The sequence below is a fragment of the Daktulosphaira vitifoliae genome, unplaced genomic scaffold (genome assembly GCF_025091365.1).
Source record: "Daktulosphaira vitifoliae isolate Bord-2020 unplaced genomic scaffold, ASM2509136v1 Scaffold_3, whole genome shotgun sequence".
Taxonomy (NCBI): Eukaryota; Metazoa; Arthropoda; class Insecta; order Hemiptera; family Phylloxeridae; genus Daktulosphaira; species Daktulosphaira vitifoliae.
In genome coordinates, this window is record NW_026099574.1 from 9,830,806 (window position 1) to 9,851,652 (window position 20,847).

Genomic DNA, 20,847 nt, shown 5'->3' on the forward strand with positions numbered 1-20,847 from the left:
CGTGTTAAAATAGACTACTATTCGTGTAATTGATTCTGTACTACAATTGTAGTACATAAACTTTATAGCCTTCTATTTATGTTTTTAAATTTTACTTCCTAAAACCTTGTAATTGAGGCATTTCCTAAGACATTTTATAGAAAATTATTGCTAAACGATTTTAATTCTTAATGTGAATCACTTAATTACTTAAAAGATATTTCGTATATTTTTATTTAGGAATAAATTTGAAGGATTTTTTTCCTCCACTTATAATTAAAAATATCTTAAAAATAATATTGAGAGCTAGATATAAAAAAAATATGACATTTAACTAAGAATAATAATAATTATTTACACAGATTTTCTTATAATTTAAAGACATTGCATTCTAAATGGATAAGGAAAGGAGTAGTTGATTATTCACATTTCTTTTATTAAAACTTATACATAAATATGAGAATTGTTCAAATAGTTGTATTTTTTATAGTACAAATAAATGATTACATTCTAAGACTGAGACGTAAACTTATGTTACATTACAAAATTGATAATTAAAAAACAATAAAAAAAATAAGATCATAAGTACAACAATTTTTACTACATGCTTTAGCATCAATAAATAAATAATAGTATTCATTTACAAAATAAAAAATCACTTAATAAATAAAAACATTCAGTTCATATAACATTTTTTGTGGATTCAACTCGCTATTCAAGTCTCATTAATAATATCTTATGAAATTTTTTTAATGTTGCATAAAGTTTGAAAGATAATAATATTTTTTCTAGGAAAATCTAATTTTTATAAATTAATATTTTTGATAAAAAGTTAAAATAATGTATTTATTAAGAAGTTTTAATAAAAAAATATGTTATTATTCAAGCAAATTGATAATTTATACAAGTAAATTATTCTTCTGCAAATTTATATACATAAAAATATTGTATAAATACAAAATATTTGTGTTTAAGTAGTTTTAAGACTAGAAATCCAGTTATTTTTAAGAATATTTTTTGATCATGTAAAAATTAAGATTGTATTATTATTTAAAAACATTTAAATTCAATGAACATTTATGTATAAAAATTGTAATTTTTACATGTTTATATAAATATTATATATTTATTTATTCATTAAGTTAATTTTATTTTTTTTAAATGAATATTTAAAAATTGTTCTAATGAAGATTTTATAAAATAGTATACATTTCTAATACTGTTATTTATTAAAAAAAAAAAACACTTAAAATTACTGAGCAATAAATTTGATTCAATTAGTAAAAATGTTTGTTTAAGTATTTTAATAATACAATATTTTTGTAAAAATATTACAAGCAAAAAATTGATTCCACAAAAATTTTCTTTCCACAAATGGAAAACTAAACACTTATTCTATAGACTAGAAGTAAAAGAACAAAAATACTAGAAGGCAAGATTATTTACGTTTACTCGCTTTTTCAGCTAATTTTTCTGCTTTTCTTTGAAGGCGTTCTTTTTCCTTTCTCTCTTTTTCTGTGTGTCGTTTTTCTTTATCTGCTTGTGATTTGAGGTCTTTAAGTTTACGCTTTAATCGATTTTTATCATCACCAATAATACCAAAATTTTTATAATCTTTAGTATCTAAGTTAAGCAGTCCAACCCCAGAAACCTGGTGTTCCATAAACTTAGCAATATATTGTTCTAGACCCAATGCCAAAAGCCATTGACAAACCTAAAATTAAAATAATGTTAATGCAAAAAAAGAATGTTTTATAAGTAACTCAATATATTTTATAATTATTATTAAACTATAAACGTAATTTTTTTTATTTTTTATTTTAATTATTTAACGCCAAACGGCAATTTACAGGAATAATATTATGGTAACCTAAATATATAACATAATATAACAAAAAGAAGAGAAAAAAAAATAATAATAATAATATACATGCATATATATAAAACATAGAGTAAGAAACTATGACAACAAAATAATGATGACAATAAATTAAGATTTATAGGATAAATATAATATATAATTAATATAAGACAGTTAAATTTTTATAAAAGTAAGTGTGACCAAAAAACTAAGTATTATTGAGAGAGCGTAGCATTCTGTGTATTGGATTATTATTATTAATAATAATAATCTAGGTATGAAGTATGATGAGAGGGAACATGAAAGGGAAAGTGATTTCTAGTGGGATAGGATGGAACACGAAAGGATATAGAAGACAAAAGGTCTGGTGCATCAATTAGACCATTAAGGAGAGCATCGATAAATGAACGGTCTGCATCAAATCACCTGGAACTAAGAGTAGGGATATTAAGTGTGGAACGAATAATGGAGTAATCATGAGGGGGGTGGGTAATTTTGAGTAAATAAGCGGCGTAAGATAAAATGCGATTCTGTACTCTTTCAATACAGAGTTGATCTTTAGCTAAATAAAGATGCCACACAACCACTCCGTATTCTAAAATAGAGCGAACGAGTGAAAAATAGAGGGAACGTAAACAATGTGGAGAAGTAAAGAGGTTAGTATGTCGTTTTAAAAATCCTAAAACTTTTAAGGCTTTGCCTACTATAAAGTTAATATGAACGTCAAAAGATAACGAANGTTAATATGAACGTCAAAAGATAGCGAAGGAGTCAGGTGGAATCCCAGGTCAGTTACTTGAAATACACGCTCTAACATGGTACTATCTAGTGAGTAGGAGTATAAAATAATAAATAAACACAGCAATAATACATTGCTGTTTTATATAATAAAGGTATAGTAAACAATATTAAATTATATTTCATATTTTAAAATAAAAATTAAAGCAATAATTCAAAATCTGTGTTTAAATAAAAAAAAAAAATAAATGCATCTTGAATTTATTTCTCATACCTCAATATCATAGGCACAGAAATGACCTTAGCTAAAATACAAATATGAAAACAGTTTGAAATTTACAACAAATATATATATATATATATATTTATTTATTTATTTGTTTATTTTATATATTATCTTAAAGATGGAGGTTACTTATATCAAAGTTACTTAATTACATTCAATCTATAATAACTTATAATAATTTAAAATAACAATTGAATGTTGAAATTCAATGAATAATTCTATCAGTGTATTTATTTTAATGAGATAAATGATATTTTTGGCTTGGTAGAGAATATATGAATGATTAGTTTTGTAATATTTTATTACCACTATTTGATGTACAAATATAATGTATCTGTAAAAACATATGGTTTTAATTTTAAAGATAGGATTTTAAATTCAAACAGTGTTTTTATAAAAAACGCATAATATAACTATACATTAATAATTAATCAATAACTATACATTCAATAATAAATTTTAAAAAAATTACATAAAAGCCGATAGTGAGTTTTTATACCAAGCTAATATTGTGCAATTCTAAAAATGTATAAAATATTCATACTTGTTCTTTAGACCATTCATGAACTGGTGCATTAAGCCAAACATGAGAATTTTTCCTCTCAGAAAAAGAATTATCAGATGATTGCGGAGGTGTCCATAAATCGATAGAATCTGAATAATAAAAATACAACAATGGAATCAAAATTAATTAATTGATGACTTTTATATAATTATAAAAAAACATACCGGATGAACCAGTTGCTTTTGAATTATTCAAATCTGAAACCATATGACCAGGTGAAACACTTTCAGATGAAGACACTGATGAAGGAGAGCTTTGAGATATTTGTGTGGTGTGTTGTTGCCATTGGACATTGGCTTTTTTTACTGAAAATTTTTTTTTGCGGTTAGAAATATTCAATTTGAAACTTAAATACCTTGAACTAACAAAATATGAAGAAACTTTAACATAAATCTAAATCAATTAATTTTGGCTTCCAAAGAGAATTCTTGAGCTATTATTGATATTAGACATAATATATGAATATAAATATATAATAAAAAAAAATTTTAATTTTAGTTGCAATGCAAAGCTGAGAAGGTATTAATTTTACTATGATCTGTTTTTTTTTTTTTTTACATGTTACCACTTTTTCTCAGCTCTCACCGAACCAATATCTTTCAATGATACGTCAAAAGATCACAAATCGTATCTAGTTGAAGACATTACCCTCAAAAATTGAAAAAATTTTCCTCGTTCCTCGTCCGTAAATGGGGAAAAGCTTCAAAAAAGTTACAAATTTAAAAATCGCTAATTTTTGAAATTTTTTCAATTTCTTTTACTTAAAACTGCCATAACTTTTTTTAAAAATGACCAAATCAATATAAATTTTTTTTTTTATATAAATTTGACCCTTTACTCGATCACAAGGGGGGATTCAAAATGACAACTTTTCACAAAAAATTAACTTAAGTTTTGAAAGTGTTCCGGAAACTCTGACACTTTTATACACATCTAAAATTAAAACTTTTGTAATATACTTTAATATTAAAAAAAAAAATTTAGACTTGTACTATCTTCACTGTGAAAACAGACATCAAAGTTAATAAAAAAAAAATATGATTTTTGTAAAAAATTCTTTTTTTATAATTTTAAGTTTATAATGCTATAACTTTTTGAAAAATTTTTAAATCAATACAATTTTTTTGCGATAACTACTATTATTATACTTCTTTTATGCGACAAATTTTTTTTTTAAATCAGACAAATTCCCTTTATGCAGGGGGTTTCAAAACTTAAAAATGCTTATAGAGAGTAGAACTTTTTCAATTTAATTTTTGGAAGTGTTCCGGAACTACTAACACTATTATCAAAATTAAAAAAAAAAAATACGATTTTTGTAAAAAAATTCATTTTTATATTTTAACTTTATAAAGCTAAAACTTTTTGAAAAATGTATGGATCATTATACTCTTTTTAAGATAAGTATATCTTTTTAAGATAGTCAGAATATCAATAAGGAAATGGGAGATCATGTAGCTTTTGGAATAATCCATTATTTTTTTTAAATTAAATATTATCTACAGATTTGCATCAAAGCGTTTTTTATGATAGTAATTTTGATCAATGTCAGATATCATCTATACTGGACCTAACTATGCCACGTCCCCACTGTGCTGGGTTTTTTTAACTTTATATTATTGCTTAATCTTTTGTCTTAGCATCATAGATTTTTAAATCTTAAAATAAGTAATACTTAGTTTTATAAATAATTAAATTAATTTTAAATGATATACAATTTTGACTAGCTTCTCTAATCTCATCAGCAAATGAACTTGTTGAACTATTATGATCAGAAGTATAAACACAATTTGACTCTGATAAACGTGATTCTCGTTCAGCAAGTACAATTTTGAGTTGTTCAGCTAATGATGGTGGAGGTCCATTTACTAGAAATTAAAAAATTAATAATACTTAAAAATATATAATATATTATTAGGAAAATGTACAATTACGACAGTGAGTTGATTGTTGAACTTTAGATAAAAAATGATCAGCATGTTGAACTTGTGATTTTTGAACAGATGCATACTGAGGCATTTGTTCTTGAATATTTAAACTAATGATGTTTGTATTATTTGATCTGTTCAATGGAACTATTGGTTTATTTTCATAAGAGTTATTGGTTTCATCAATGTTGTTGTAATCCTGTTGTATTAAATATATTTATAATATTAATATAATTAAATTTATTTATTTTTATCAAAAAGAATACAGGGATTAAAGTTGTAAAAATAAGAAGATAAGACTACTAGAACTATACTATTTTGAGCATTCCAAGTAGTAATATATAATATGAATAAATCTTAATGGGAATGTTTAAAAATTTTAATGCAAAGCAAGGGGATTGAGGTCTTTTGCGCCCCCTCGCTTTAAATCCTGTTAGATTAATGCAATATTAAAGCTTACCAAACTAGTATTTGATAAAGATTTTCGAAGATTTGTAGGTAATTGCCTTGTAGCAAGACCCCTTGCAGCTAATTCAGCTTTACTTTTTGATAAAGATACATCTAAAAGTTCATGTTGAGGAACAGCATGGTCCAGTTCTTCTTTAATGGGTAATTTTCGTTCAACTGTACCAACTTTTTCATCTTCAAGGTTATCCTCAGTTTCTGATAATTCTGCTCCCAATTGTTGAAGTAATGGTGTCACTGGTGAAGCCTAAATTAAATATAAGTATCTTCAATGATCTAAAAGCGTTTCTCAACCTTCTCATTGAATATTTTATATTTTGAAACATTAAATAAAATGTTTGTGACCTCTTAGTTCCAAAAGTTCCTATGCTTTATGTAAGCGTTTTTTGTTAAACTTTTTTAGAATGGTTGTATAATATCTAGTATTTCAAATTGGTTTGATATAAATTATGGAGATTTTTGTTAATTATTAAGACAAATGTTTTAGTTTTAATTAATTGAAAAATAATAATAATAATTAGTACTCTTACACAATATGAATACTTTAATACAACATTTGTGATGTTGAGACTTTTTGACTAATTTTGATATCAATGTTGAACATAGAGTTTTTAACAACACTGATATTGATGTTTAAATATTAAGCAGCAGTAACTTTACTTACTTTTGCTTTTTTGGCAAGAGGAGTTAAGGTAGATAAGTAATGACTTGTGCTGGTTGTATTTAATGGTAGTTGAACTGGAAAACCTGCTCGACGTTGAGTTTCTAGAAGTTCATGTTCAACTTGTATAACCTATTGAAATAAAAAAAAAAAAAAAAAAGGGTTTTTAAATGGACCAATTTTAAAGCCATAGTAAATAAGGAATTAAGTTAGTAAGCAAATATTTAAAATAAATCATTATTTAAAGTATTATGAACTTATATCATAAAACTTACTGATTACACTTATAGTTTATTTATAAAACATCTCTTAAAATAATATTAATAACATTTAAAATAAAGAAAACACTCATTCTTCATTAATTTATAAATTTATAGTTATTATTATTATTTAAAGGTTTTACAACAACTTTTTTTTTTGAAATTGATATAGTCTAAATTTATGTGATGTTATATTGCAATATTAAAAAAAAAATTTGCTCTCAATATCATGATATATTGATATTGCATGTGAAAAAATCTGATATTAAAAAAAACTAAATTCAAAAATTAATTATAATATTTAAAAGAGTTTTATTTATTTTTTTCTTATTTTATCAAAATCATGTCCAATTGTTTTTTTGTAGATGAAAATATATTAAGAGTTTAAGTTACAAACAGTAGTAGTCTATTTTTACAAGTATTCCAAAAGACACAAACAAAGTTATAAATTTCTATTCATTTAATAATAATAATAAGAAAACTATACATTTTAATACTACCATAATAAAAATATTTTTCACCAAATGGATTTCATTACTGGGCACTACTGTCAATGAGCTATTGAATGTAGCCAAAAAAATTTAGTCCACCACGAGAACTTGTAAACGAAGCACAAAATGTACATAATTAACCATCTTGTAATGCTAAATACAACAACCAAGGAAATCATTTTTACCAAGCATATTGAAATTAAAAATTTTTAACTCTTTAGTAGTCTATTCCACAAATATATGATGTTACTGGAAACTTGAAATTTATTTCTGGTATCCACAATTTATTTAATACATCAATAATTTTATTTTGTGAAAGTATTTTGTTGCAAAATAAACTAATATTATAATTATTATGAGACAATGACAAAGACGAATTTAACAATCTTATTTAGTTATTTTCATTATATAGATGGATATTTAGTAGATAAATTTTTTTTCCAACATATTTATTTGGACTTCATTAGACATTTCAATAGATTTAGAAAAAAAAATTTGAATAAATGATTGTTTTTACATGGAATTAAAAAAAATATATTACCCAGTAGTTACTATTTACTTAATTACTTTTCTTATAATTTTATTGAAGAAATACTGTTAAATGTTGTTAATCAAATAAATGTTAACGGAATTTAGAGAAATAACAAAAATAGTGTAATAATCAAATAAAACTGCATAAATATATCTGTGAAAAAATTAATAATAAGTTTGAAATATTTCATTTACAATAACAAGTGTCCAGATCTATGCATTTTGCTCAATAATTAATGCACACAACAGCTGCTGGAGTGGGTACAGACCTGTTGGACCACCTAGTAAATCCGCCACTGGTGATCTCAAAATATACTACTAATAAATTCTTTTAATAATTGTGTTACTCTACAAGATTTGATGAATAGATATATACAATAATGTAATAATATGATCTTAAGTTAAATGAAAATAGTTATATATATATATATATTACTTTTACACGTATTAAATAATGTATAAATTGAATATATACCTAAAATTAAAGACTTGGGAGTACTTTGTCAAGTGACTATCTTTTTTTTTTACATATTTCCTTATTTATATCCTGATTACAAGTTTTATTTTACAGGCAATAGCCCAAAAAATACAATATGTATTTGACAGTAAATTGATCAACTTAAAATTATCAAATAACTTAAAAATGTGTAACTTAACATTACAAACAAAATTAAACTTGATAAAGAAAAAAAGACAAGAAAAAGTAGAAACATTATCAATATTTAAATCTTAAATAGAAAAGCTAAATGACTACATTAAAAATGAAAAGAGTGTAAATATCAGGGTCATTATTAGTGGTATGCATTAGACGTACGAGAACGAAATGAAATATATAGTTAGAAAATGAAAGAGAAATGATAAAAGGGGCAGTATAACGACTTGAACGAGCAGGTACCCGAACGTTCAATTTAGAAAGAAGGACAGGAGAATCAATCAAGCCAGCTGAGAGTTTATAAAGGAATATTGTAATCATGTTTTCTATCATATAAAGAAGGAAGTTGAAAGAAATTTTGAATATGAGTTAAGTCATGATGTGGATGGGGGATATTAAGGATAAAAGCAGCAAAGCGCAAAAATGTACACTGCACTCTTTTGAGCATTATAGAGTCTGTAGCTGTGTAAGGATCCTATAACACCAAACCATATTCAAGAATAGGACGAACCAACGAGCAAAAAATACTTTTTAGTGGTTTTGAGAGATGAAATTCATGAGATTTCTCTGAATAAAACCTAAAGTTTTGAGAGCCTTGCAGCAAGTTTCTTCAATATGAAGTTGAAAATAAAAGTAGGACTGAAACGAAACCCAAGGTCAACTAAAGAAGGGACAGATGAAATAGGGAAGTTAAGAATATAATAAGTTGAAGGAATATGATAGGAAATATGTGAAAAATTTATTTTATAGAACTTAGAAGTGTTAAACGTCAAGCCAATTGATTCAGCCCAACTAACTAAGTGATCTAGATCAGTTTGAAGTAAAATAACATCAGAACTATTAGTAACACACATAAATAATTTGAAGTCGTCTGCAAAAGAGTATTTTAGCATGCTGTAAAACAGAATTAGTACCATTTACAAAAATAGAAAAGAAAAGAGGAAAAAGGATTGAACCTTGTGGAACACTGAAGGAAGGAGTTATCACTTCAGAAGCACATCCTTGAATATTTACCCACTGTTTTCTTTCAGTTAAATATGAAATTAACCAAGAGAGGGGTGGTACACCAAAACCAGCGTGGAAAAGAAGTTCAGAAAGGATATTAAAATTAAGTTTATTGAAGGCTTTTGAAAAATCAGTATAAATGACATCTACTTGAGCATGGACAAAGAACGAATCAGTAATAAAAGATTGAAATACAAGATTACATGTTAATGTAGATCGGCCATAACAAAAATCATGTTATTTGTCAGTAAAAAAGTTATTAGTGCTGAATTTAATTGATTGAAAGACAAAGGACTCAAAAAGTTTTGATAAATGAGAAAGGTTAGAAATAGGGTGATAATTAATAACTTGAGTTGGATCACCGGATTTAAAATGAAGAGATATAGAAGAAATTTTAAAAATAGACGGATAAAATCCTTCATCAAGAAATATTCGGAAAAGCATCCAGAGTGGAAAGGATAACAAATGTCGCAGGTTAAATAAAAAGTTAACAGGAATACCGTCTGGTTCAATTGATTTATTATTATTAAGTTTAGATAGACCATTAAAAACATCAAATATTGAAAAAGGGGCATTATTAGGGAGATTATAAAATTTTTACAAAACATGTTTGACATAGACAGTGTACTATTGGAAACTACGCCATTATAACTTACAGAGTAAGATATAACAGAAGATTTATTATAACACACAAACTTCCAGAAAAATTTGGGGTTTTTAAAAAGGCAATTTTCACCTTTAGAAGTATATAAACGAAAATTTTGCTTAGAAAGATAATTATATCTTTATCATGTATTATCGTGTACGGCATTGTAAAAATGACAATAGTCATCAAGAGAAGAGGTTTTTTTAAATTTATAATGAGCACGCTTTTTTTCAAACACAAGATTTTACAGTTCAGAATTAAACCATGGAGGGAATTTGGAGGAATGAGATTTATGTTAAGAAACATATTGTAATATTGAGGAGTAAAGTGCATCCATGAAGCTGTTTACTGCTTGATCCACATTTAAAGAGGAAAAATTTGAATCCCAATTGTACGAGTTTAAAAATTGTAAAATACTAATATAATTAGCAAAATTAAAGTTAAAGAAAATTGTAGGTAAAGAGGATTTAGGGAACTGGTATCTGGAAAGGAAAGGTCAATAGGAACAGGGCACAGGAACTAGGCTAAGTGTTATATTAGAAACGTTACTTAACACTAAATCTAAAAGAGAGCCATGTGTATTGAAAATACAGTTATGCTAATAGAAACCATGAAAAGCAAATGTTTCAGGAACACAGGAGTAACGAGAAGGTAAAAAAGAAGAATATAAAACACAGTTAGCATCATTAGACCAATTCTGGCAAGTTGAAATCACCACAAAAAATAAAAAAGAACTTAGGATAAAGATGGAAAACATCATCAACAAAAGAAACATAGGCATCATAGAGGGATAAATCACAGAAAGGAGGAAGGTAGACAAAGCTTATAACAAAAGAACGAGAACCTAATTTAAAGGAGACAAACAATTGTTCAATAGTATTATTGGGAACGTTAATTGAAAAAGAAAGAATATCTTTACGTACAGCAATTAGTACGCTGCCACCACGAGAACATGAACTGCTTAAAAATGAACGGTCACAATGAAAAATATTATAATTTGTGAGACCAAGTTCACTAGAATAAAATGAATCATTTAACCAAGTTTCAGTGAGAAGTATAAAAATAAAATCAAAACATGCAACATCACACTTAAAATTAAATAATTTTGTACGAAGGCCTCAACAATTTTGATAGAAACCAATAAGACTTAACATCACCAGAAGCTGATATCTTGAGGTAGAATTGCTGTTTTTTTAATGTGATTTTACAATAGAAGGAATTCTATTATCGCAAGCGATGGTTATATCTTTCTCGCTGTCGGCAAATCGACGTTCAAGTTTACGGTGACACGACTGAAGAAGCTCACGTTCAAGAGGAGTTTTATCACAAACAATATTGAATGTTGAGATGACACTGGGGATAGACTTCTTATCATTAGAAAAAGAGGATAGGATGACGTTTAATGCAACATCTTTAGAACTAAATATAAATTTTAGGGGTCGAGATGAATTGGTAGAAACTTTATCCAAGTGGATCAATTATAATCGGGAGGTAATAAAACCGAAAAGGACTCTAGTGCAGATTTCAAATGATTAATGTTATCAATAACAAAGTAGATTAAGGTACACCATGAGCAATAAGATTGAAGCAACAGTGTTCACGATCAGATAATTCCTGAATGATTTTTTGCAACAAAGGGGCATGGTCAATTTGAGGAGAGAATTCTAAATTTTTAACTTTATCCTTTAAATCCGAAATAAATTTCTTCACATAGAAAATTATTTTCAGTTTTTAGTTCAGTTATTTGAGCTGATAATAAAGATAAATTTGCATTAAGCTCATTGAATTGAGCAATAAAAGCATCAGCATAAGACTGGCTTTGCTTAATCATTTGATCCTGTTTTTTTTTAAAGGAATTTATTGCTTTAAGAGTATCATCATTTGAAATAGGTGACAAGGGCCAACTAGATTTAGTTTTTAATAGGCGACTAGGAAGTGAACTCTTAACAGGAGTGTCACTTTTTAGAATTAATTTTATGATTTATAAGTGTAATATATGAATAAATATTTAGTATAGCAACTAAATATAGTATGAAGTTGATATTTAATAATTTAATATTGTAATTTTTTACAAAAATCTCATTTTTTTTATTAACTTTGATGTCTATTTTCACCATGAAAACAAAATAAAGTCCGAAATTTTTTTTTTTATCAAAGTATATTACAGCTTTAATTTAAGATTTATATAAAAGTGTCAATATATCCGGAACACTTTCGAAAATTAAGTTGAAGAAGTTGTCCTTTCTATATGCATTTTTAATTTTTGAACCCTCCCTGTATAAAGGGAAATGGTCAGAAGACAAAATAAATTCTGAAATTTATTTTTTCATAATGAAGTATATTACATTAGCTTTAATTTAAGATGTATATAAAAGTGTCAGTTTTTCCGGAACACTTTCAAAAGTTAAGTTGAAAAAGTTATCATTTTGAATCCCTCCTTGTGAGCAGGTGGTAAAGGGTCAAATTTAAAAAAAAATATACAAAATGATAGGTAAATACCTCATGAATCTATACAAAAAAAATGTATATTGATTTGGTCATATTTAAAAAAGTTATGGCAGTTTTAAGCAAAAAAAATTAGTAGTTGACGTTTGAATATCATCTATGACACCAAAGATGATNAAAAAAAAATATACAAAATGATAGGTAAATACCTCATGAATCTATACAAAAAAAATGTATATTGATTTGGTTATATTTAAAAAAGTTATGGCAGTTTTAAGCAAAAAAAATTAGTAGTTGACGTTTGAATATCATCTATGACACCAAAGATGATATAGCTACCGTACCAAACTTTGCTCAGTTCTTTGTGAAAACAGGATGGATATACCACATAAAAAGGGATAATTATGTAAAAATCAAGAATCCAATTAAGAAAAACCTGTAAGAACAAGGGTGAAAACAATGACTTTATAGAGAATCATTGAACAATTAGAAACGTTAGTGTTAAAAATGAGGCATCTTATGATGAACCAAACTAATAGTTGGACACTTTAAAATGAATTATTAACTAGCAAAACGATAAAAGATAAATCAACAAGCAGAATTTAGGAGTAATAAGACTCCTGAATTCTAAACAATTTTTTCTAACAATTGTTATTTTTTTATTGTAATATTTCAATAATCAATATTGTAATAAAGTTGATAATAATGAACCATTGAAATAATGGTTTAATGATAATGAATCATGAAAATACCCTATTATTATAATAAAAAATTACCCGATCTTTGAGTGCTTTAACTAAAGCATTATACTCAGTATCTTTTTCTTGTAAAACTTCTAAATAATATTCTTCTTTATGTATTAAATCAGCTTCTCGTTGTTGAAACTCTTTAAGAATCTTTTTCAATTTCAAATATTTTTTTTCCAGATTTACATAACGTTCCTAAGTTTATTTAAGAATAAAATTTTTGTAAAATTAAAATAATAACACTAAATTACCTCTGATGTTTGCAACATAGCTTGATAAGTTTCTTTATCTCTTCTAGTGACATATAAACATTTGTCTATTTCATTAAGATGTAATCCTGTCTGAATAAGTTTGTCAGATATTTCTTTTTTGTTATTACTTATTCCATTCCATTCTAACTCTTCAATCTAAAAATTATTTTTATCGTAATAATTTTAATGATAAACCAAATATAAAATATACAAATTTATGAGTAAAAGCAAATTATTATTATTTTTTTTTTTTTAATACATGTTAACAAAAATTAAAAGCAATATAGTTTTATAATTAGTATGCCAAAAAAACCAGAGATCATTGGAGCTCACCCTGGTTTTCAGTTTACTAACTTTATCTTTAGCTTTAGTATCATTTAAATGACTCTGTAAAATAAAAATATTCATATTCTTCTCAGGAAAAGAGTAACTAATATTAAATAAGTTGCCAAAATAAAAAATAAATTTTAAATTGTTTATTTACTTCTTGCAATAACTCTCTTAAAGATTGAACATTGTTGGTTTCTTCAGATTTACTCAAATCTTCACTTGATGATTCATTTTGATCATTACTAAATAACTGTTGATTCAATGAATGTTCTAATTGGCGTCTTTGAGTATCTCTTTCTCGATCAGCCTTATTTAAAAAATATTGAATTACTATTTATTAAAATTAATTATTTAAACAATAACTAATAAACCATACTTCCAATGATTGGCGAATGAGATGAGCAACTTCACTATTTTCAGGATCAGTTTCTCTTCCAATAACAAAATTTACTTGACCATAAGTGTTTCTTAAAACTGATGCTGCATAAGCTTGAGTGACTCCAACTAATGATTTATTGTCTACTTCTATTATTTGATCATTTACCTAAAATAGATTGTGTCAATCACATAATAAAACATTAATATAAATACTTTTAAAATTTAACTATTGGATATATAATAATTTGAAAATAATTTATTTTCTTTCTTTCAAAATTTTGATATTTTATGATGCTGTCAAAAATATATATTTAAAATTTTTAGATTTTTAGTTTTCAGAAAAATGTACAAAAGAAATAAATTAGTGGTAGCCTAATTTTTTAATAAGCTTACTCAAAATATTTAGTATTCTAGACAGGGAACTACATTCCAATACTCAAATAAAATAATTATGAATTAAAAAAATTACTTGTATTCTACCATCTGTAGCAGCAGCACCATTAGGTGTTATAGTTTTCACAAAAATACCAAGTTTTTCAAGACCTGTATCAGCACCAACACCCATTCCAATTATAGATAAGCCTAAACCTTCAGGACCTTTTAATAAAGTGACTTTCATTAAATCTAAACGTTCTACTCTTTTTTCTAATTCATATTCTGCTGAAGCTGCAACAGGATCAACATCTTCATTGCGTCTATCATATTCATCCATAGAGAATGTGCTGTAAACCTAAATGTAATACATTTTTTAAGTATTTGAAAGAATATTAAATAGTAATATAGATAAAACAAACTTTAATAGGATCAATACTGAATTTCACTTTCATATTTTGTTTAATATCAATATGACATTCATCATCAGAATCACGTTCTGGTAGTCCAGGAACTTCCATCCAAAAATGACCATCTTCATAATAATGAACACCTCCTTCCTCAAAAATCTTGTGTAATGTAAAAGAAAACGTTATTTGGTATTAAACAAATATTACAATTATATTATATTATTTTTATTTAATTTTTTAGTGTACCTCCTTTGTAGGCTGCGGAATAAATTCATTCAACTTATGCGAATCTCCATCAACTTCAATACCTTCAGAATCAACAGTTTCATTTTTCACAGAAGTTTCAGTTTTTGATTTATTAAAATTTTGTTCTAAAGAAACATCCACTTGAAAATCATCCATATTATAATTTTCAATAGTTTCATTAATTTCTTGACTAAAGCAGAAAACATACACAACAGTCAAAAACATTAGTAATTTTATTTTTAATTGTTTGCAATTTTATATTAAATTAAATTATATTTATTTATAAAAAAATGTTTAATAATATCAGGCAGACGAAAATGATAAAAGATGTAAATACTAATGTACCATAGTTTTTTTTTATGAAAAATTATTGGATTTTTTACTAACTCTTTTACTATAGCTAGACCATGGGGTAATTACTCTGTCACTAATCTGATATGGAGTTAAAAATTACTAAATAAAAAAAAAAGTAATAAAGTTCTTTTTTAAAGCTTCTGATAAATTAAAAATTTAGTACTTTTGGCCTCAAAGCACAACACAAGTAATTTATAATTTAAAAAAAAAAATAGAAAATTAAGTAAATCAAAATAGTTGACACTAATATTCTTTGTCACAGGGCAGCCATCCGTTTATTAACAGTCTTACAACCAGTTAAAAAATAAAAAGTATATATAGGGTGTTCAGTAAGGAAATGGGTTTCTATCGTTCTCATTGTTTATAACAATTGACCTGTTACTTTACATACTGAAAATTCTGTATATGTATATAGGCTTTTCATAATTGCAACAATCAGAGGTAACTAGTAATGGCAAAGTTGAAGGAACGAAACAGAACGCATAATTAGCAACAGACTGTCGGCGGCGGCCTTGTTACGGTGTCAAGGGCAGGGAGATGCACGATGACCACCACTTGTCATATTGATAGGTGGACGGTTGATATCGAAAGAGATACAAGTGAGCGCTAGCCTAGAGCAGTGTGCAGTGCCGTATCAAATAGATCATACATTATTAAATAACCAAAATTTCTTATGAATCGCGATTAGAGATAATTGTAAAAAAGTAACCTTTCATTGGTACAATCACTTGATTCGACCGATAAAATCTCACTCATCCAATCAGAAGTGTTTAACTGGTCATCAGTTGGGGAAAGTAATATTTTTATTTCTTTAGCTTCTTCATCGGACAAAAGATTATCTTGACTTCTAAAAATTAATTATTTTTTAATATAAATTTAAGTTAAAATGATAAAATCCTAATAATTAAAAGAATAAAACATTACTTACATACTTTTTTTTTCCAGAATTCTTCATAAAATTAAATTAATTAACATGCAACCAAATAAAAAAAAAATAAATTCAATAAATAATGAATGTCTAAATAATTAGAAAACAAAATTAAATAATAAAAACTTAATTTTTTTTTAATAAATAGACAGTTTTGTGAGAAAGTCAAGTCAATTTTGTTAATTTTAATGCTATTAACTATTTAAGTACATAACAAAAAAGTTTTCATCATGAAAGAAAACATTCATATATTATCAATACATAAAATGCAATCGTAAGTCATTCAGTAAATTTTTTTTAAATTCTTACTATTAATTATTTTATTACGTTTTACTTAGTAAAACGTGATGTGGATTTACTTTCCATAAAAATACACAAAAAACATAGTTTTTGAAATACCTAAATTTCAATTATTTAAAAGTATTTTATGTCATGATAATATATTCTAAATGTATAAAAAAACATTAAAACATGATTATCTATTACTTTGAACTAAGCAATTGCTCAGCTTCATCTGGTGTCATCATATCTGGCTGTCCAAATTCAAGATCAGTAATTTCTAAATTATTTTTTGCACATTCATTGTTTGCATTTAAAGATATTACCACCTGAATATATACAATGTAGACAAATTAAAGAAAATTGAATTCCTTTAAGAAATAACTACAAAAATAGGAAGAAAATAAGATAAAATATTATTTAAAAATAATACTTTTTATACTTGTTATATGCTTATAACGCTTGTTAATGCTTATATTATGATTTTTTTATCGTTATGCACTTATCTAAAATTAAAATTTTTTTTTTTAAGACTTACACTTTGCTTTTTATTTCCATCAGGAAACTGTTCACTTGCTTGTGTATTTGCTATTACTTTATTTAACTCTTGAATGTTAACAACCTCTGAAGATATAAATCCAGAATCACCTTCATTTTCTAACTGCATAATTTCTTCTGGTAAACCAGTAGTATCTCCAATATTAAACTGAACTTTAGGTGTAGATGAATTGACTTCAGATAAATTCACACTGATTTCATCAATAATTTTATCAAATTCTTGGTCATTAAATTTGTGAGTTATTTCTATATTCATAAGTGAGTCAGATGTGTCTAATATTTCAACTGATTTAATATCTTCCAACTCCTTACAAAAATTACATTTTTCAATTTAAAAAACGGTTATTTGATTATTAATATTTAAAAATCATTTCTTACCTTATTGGTAATTTGTTTATCAGTCACATGATTTTTTTGAGTTTTACCAACATGATCTTCTAAATTTGTTTTGAATGAGTTACTTTCAATTGGCTTATTATCAAAAGGTATTAAAATGTTTGTATCAATTATATTTTTATTGAATTCGCCATTTGGAATATTACTTTTACTACATAAAAATATTCTAAGGTTAATAACATCATAAAAATATATTTCAAAAATAGAAGTTACGTACAAGTTTATATTTTTAGTATCCACAATAATAGTTTCATTATTTATAATTAAAGAAGAGGATGATGTTATTGGAGAAAAATTATCATTTTGATTAATAGATGATATAGATGCTGTTCTTGAAATACCTTCAGGTTTTATGTTTGGAATCCATCCTCTTACTTCATTTGGACTAGGATCACTATTATACCTAAATGATTGATATTATGGATAAAAACTGAAATAAATAAATAAAAAACTTATCTATTATACTAATACCTAGAGTTGGAAGACCTTGGAGATTTTGAAAAATGTGATGTCCAATTTTTTTGCTTTTCGATTAATTCGCGACTATTAAATTTTTTTTCAGGCTTATCTGGTTTTATAGGTTTTTCAACAAATTTATTACCATTTAGTTGTGAATGATTTATGGTACCGACTGCATTACTAACTTTTAAATTAACTGATGGAGGACTAGGAGATCTTGAATTTGCACAAATATTATCTTGAGAATTACTTTGCTTAATTTTTTCAAGTAAAGTAGTTTTGGGTTCACCTAGACAAAGTAAAATTTTTATAGAAAAAAATTACAACTCTTCAAAAATAGATAAATTATAAAAAAATTTATTGATATATAAAGATACTTCTTAAGAGTTACATTTATTTATTTATTTATTTATTTATTTGGTGTAAACACCCAGGTGGGCTCAAGTACAGTGACAATAAAACATTGTTGAAATGAAAATAAATTCCCATAAAAAAAGAAAAAAATGAAATAAATATAGTTATACTTCATAAAACAATGCTATCAAAATAATATTAGTCATTAAAAACTAAAAAAATTATTTTTCTGCTGTCTTTTTTTTTTTTTTTTGCATTAATGAAAAATATAGTCTATAAGAATTTTAAAAATAACTAAAATTTCACTAACCAGTACCCAGCTTCTCAAATAAAGCTCTAGCATTATTAAACCTTGCCAAATGACTCTCAGTTCTAACTACAGTTACTTGGGTAGGAGTATCAAGTTTAGTAGAAAGTTTTCTTTCAAGTGTTGGAGAAGTAATCTGGTTAATTGTCATTATATCAGTATCCTTATTCACTGAGGGTCGCTGGAAAATGTTGGCAATTTGTGAAACTTTAGGGCCAACCATTCTTATCGATTTCTTGTCATCTATTACTGTCGACATCTATGATAAAGTATACATATAAAAAATGTGATTTTGTTAAATAAGTACAAAACAATAAGTACTCAACCAAAATACTAATCTCTAGATTATCATTAAAAACTTATTCTTACATTTTCAATATAAATATATATATATATATATGTTATCTAAATTCATCTATTAACAGGTAGTTCTACATAATACAACTTTATTAAAAAAGGATTTTATAGAAATGTATACCATTTTTCTTTAATCTAATTACTGTAAATTAGAATTAAATAAGAAATTTTTCAAAGTTATTGCACAAAATTGTCTAATTAAGATACGAATCCAACTCAAAATTACTCAGTACTCACAATTTAAAAATCATAGTTTCTAAAGTTCATCACCATTTTTATATAGCGGTGAGACACATACTTCGTGGCACATGTCCGCTGCGCTAGTGCAGAAAAGTATGATGCGTAGCAATAAGCGATTAATATCACCTATTTGGAAAACATTTTTTCCGCGAACCTGTTCATCATCATTTCATCAGAAGTAGCTGTTGAACTCCACGACCTACAGTCACAACACTACACTATAAAACACAGCAATAATTGACGGCCGATAACAATTAACAACAAAACGGAATGTCGTCAAAATATTATCGTTTTTGATAATATTAACAATGATTCTCGATCCCGGGGATACATAATTTATTACCTAATAGATAAAAGGTTAAAAAATTTAAAACTAATAATCAGACGTGTAAAAAAACTTAGAATACTCATTCCATTAAAATAATTTTAAAAAAATTGGACTATTTAGTTACATATATAGGCATTTGATAACAAAAAGGTAATCTTTGTACCTAACACAGAGCACCCGAAGAAAAATTAATACGAGTTCGCAGGATAGAATTTTTTATTTTTTGTGTAATTGCTACCCCTAGAATATTGGCGTATTTAGTTTTCCTAGGCAAACATATTCTTGCGGTCGCCTTATTCAGTGGTAGATTGGGTACGGAAAGGTATCCGACGTGAAATCAAATTATAACCTTAAGCTAGTGTACTAAAATTTTTTTATTCATTACGCCATTTATAAGAGCAAAATAGCTCGACCAGATTAATTTTCTTGGATATAATTATTTTGCCAATATACCACTGCTCCTATCACTTAGTTACCTACAATGTTTATTTATGGCTATTAAATTTTTTTTTTTTTAATATAAAATATAAAATGTTCTATAGGATCTATTATCATCGACTTTTTAAACACCGATTTAAAACTGTTCACTTTAAATAATAGCTCAATCGTACTAACTAGAAAGCTATGGTAAATTTCTCTATTCAATCTTTCACTAAGTTTTATGAAGTGCCCTTGTTACAATAAAATTTTAAAACGTTTTTCATGCAAAACGTGTTTTTGATGGCAACTCATTTTTCTATGAAATTGTTTTTATTAAAATAATATAAAAGAGGTCAGTAGTTAAAATATAATTTGTTTAATTTTTTGAAAAACTCGTATATGAGTGATAAATTTAAACAATTAAATTTGTTGGGGATTAATTTGATTATTAATTTTTTAATAAAAAATGCTTATGTTTATCAACATTAATCAGGCCACATCTACAGTTTAAAATTTTAAATCTTAATAATTTCTGAAATATTGATTATAAAATAACTGGACCTCATAAAATAAAAGTTATGTAAAATTAAAGAGTCAAAACTTTTTTTAACACTTATTTTT

The 20,847-nt window shown here is 25.7% G+C and overlaps 1 protein-coding gene across 3 annotated transcripts; it reads right to left on the minus strand.

Moving 5' to 3' along the window:
• Window positions 1-434: 434 nt before the first annotated feature.
• LOC126900344 (neurabin-1) lies at window positions 435-19,741 on the minus strand. 3 transcript variants are annotated; one of them, XM_050675998.1, is made up of 23 exons: window positions 19,476-19,741; window positions 18,885-19,140; window positions 18,233-18,509; window positions 17,979-18,164; window positions 17,744-17,912; window positions 17,346-17,672; window positions 17,015-17,136; window positions 16,529-16,549; window positions 16,310-16,447; window positions 15,247-15,436; window positions 15,013-15,159; window positions 14,688-14,948; window positions 14,217-14,384; window positions 13,995-14,147; window positions 13,511-13,666; window positions 13,290-13,454; window positions 6,487-6,615; window positions 5,818-6,069; window positions 5,364-5,556; window positions 5,145-5,297; window positions 3,594-3,734; window positions 3,409-3,518; window positions 435-1,693 (listed from the first exon to the last, which is right to left on the minus strand). In XM_050675998.1, exons 2-23 carry the CDS (start codon window positions 19,138-19,140, stop codon window positions 1,418-1,420), a joined length of 3,990 nt encoding a protein of 1,329 aa, XP_050531955.1. In that variant the 5' UTR covers window positions 19,476-19,741; the 3' UTR covers window positions 435-1,417. The 3 variants fall into 3 exon arrangements, with proteins under 3 accessions (XP_050531955.1, XP_050531954.1, XP_050531956.1); XM_050675997.1 differs by having other exon boundaries at window positions 5,358-5,556; window positions 19,476-19,740; XM_050675999.1 differs by lacking the exon at window positions 16,529-16,549 and having other exon boundaries at window positions 5,358-5,556; window positions 19,476-19,740.
• Between the last annotated feature and the right edge of the window lie 1,106 nt (window positions 19,742-20,847).

Coding starts and splice junctions, on each gene's coding strand:
- LOC126900344 (XM_050675997.1), bottom strand. CDS start 19,140: ATGTCGACAGTAATAGATGACAAGAAATCGATAAGAATGGTTGGCCCT. Junction 14,385..14,687: donor CTACAGATGGTAGAATACAA/GTAATTTTTTTA, acceptor AATCTATTTTAG/GTAAATGATCAAATAATAGA. Junction 6,070..6,486: donor CTCTTGCCAAAAAAGCAAAA/GTAAGTAAAGTT, acceptor TATTTAATTTAG/GCTTCACCAGTGACACCATT.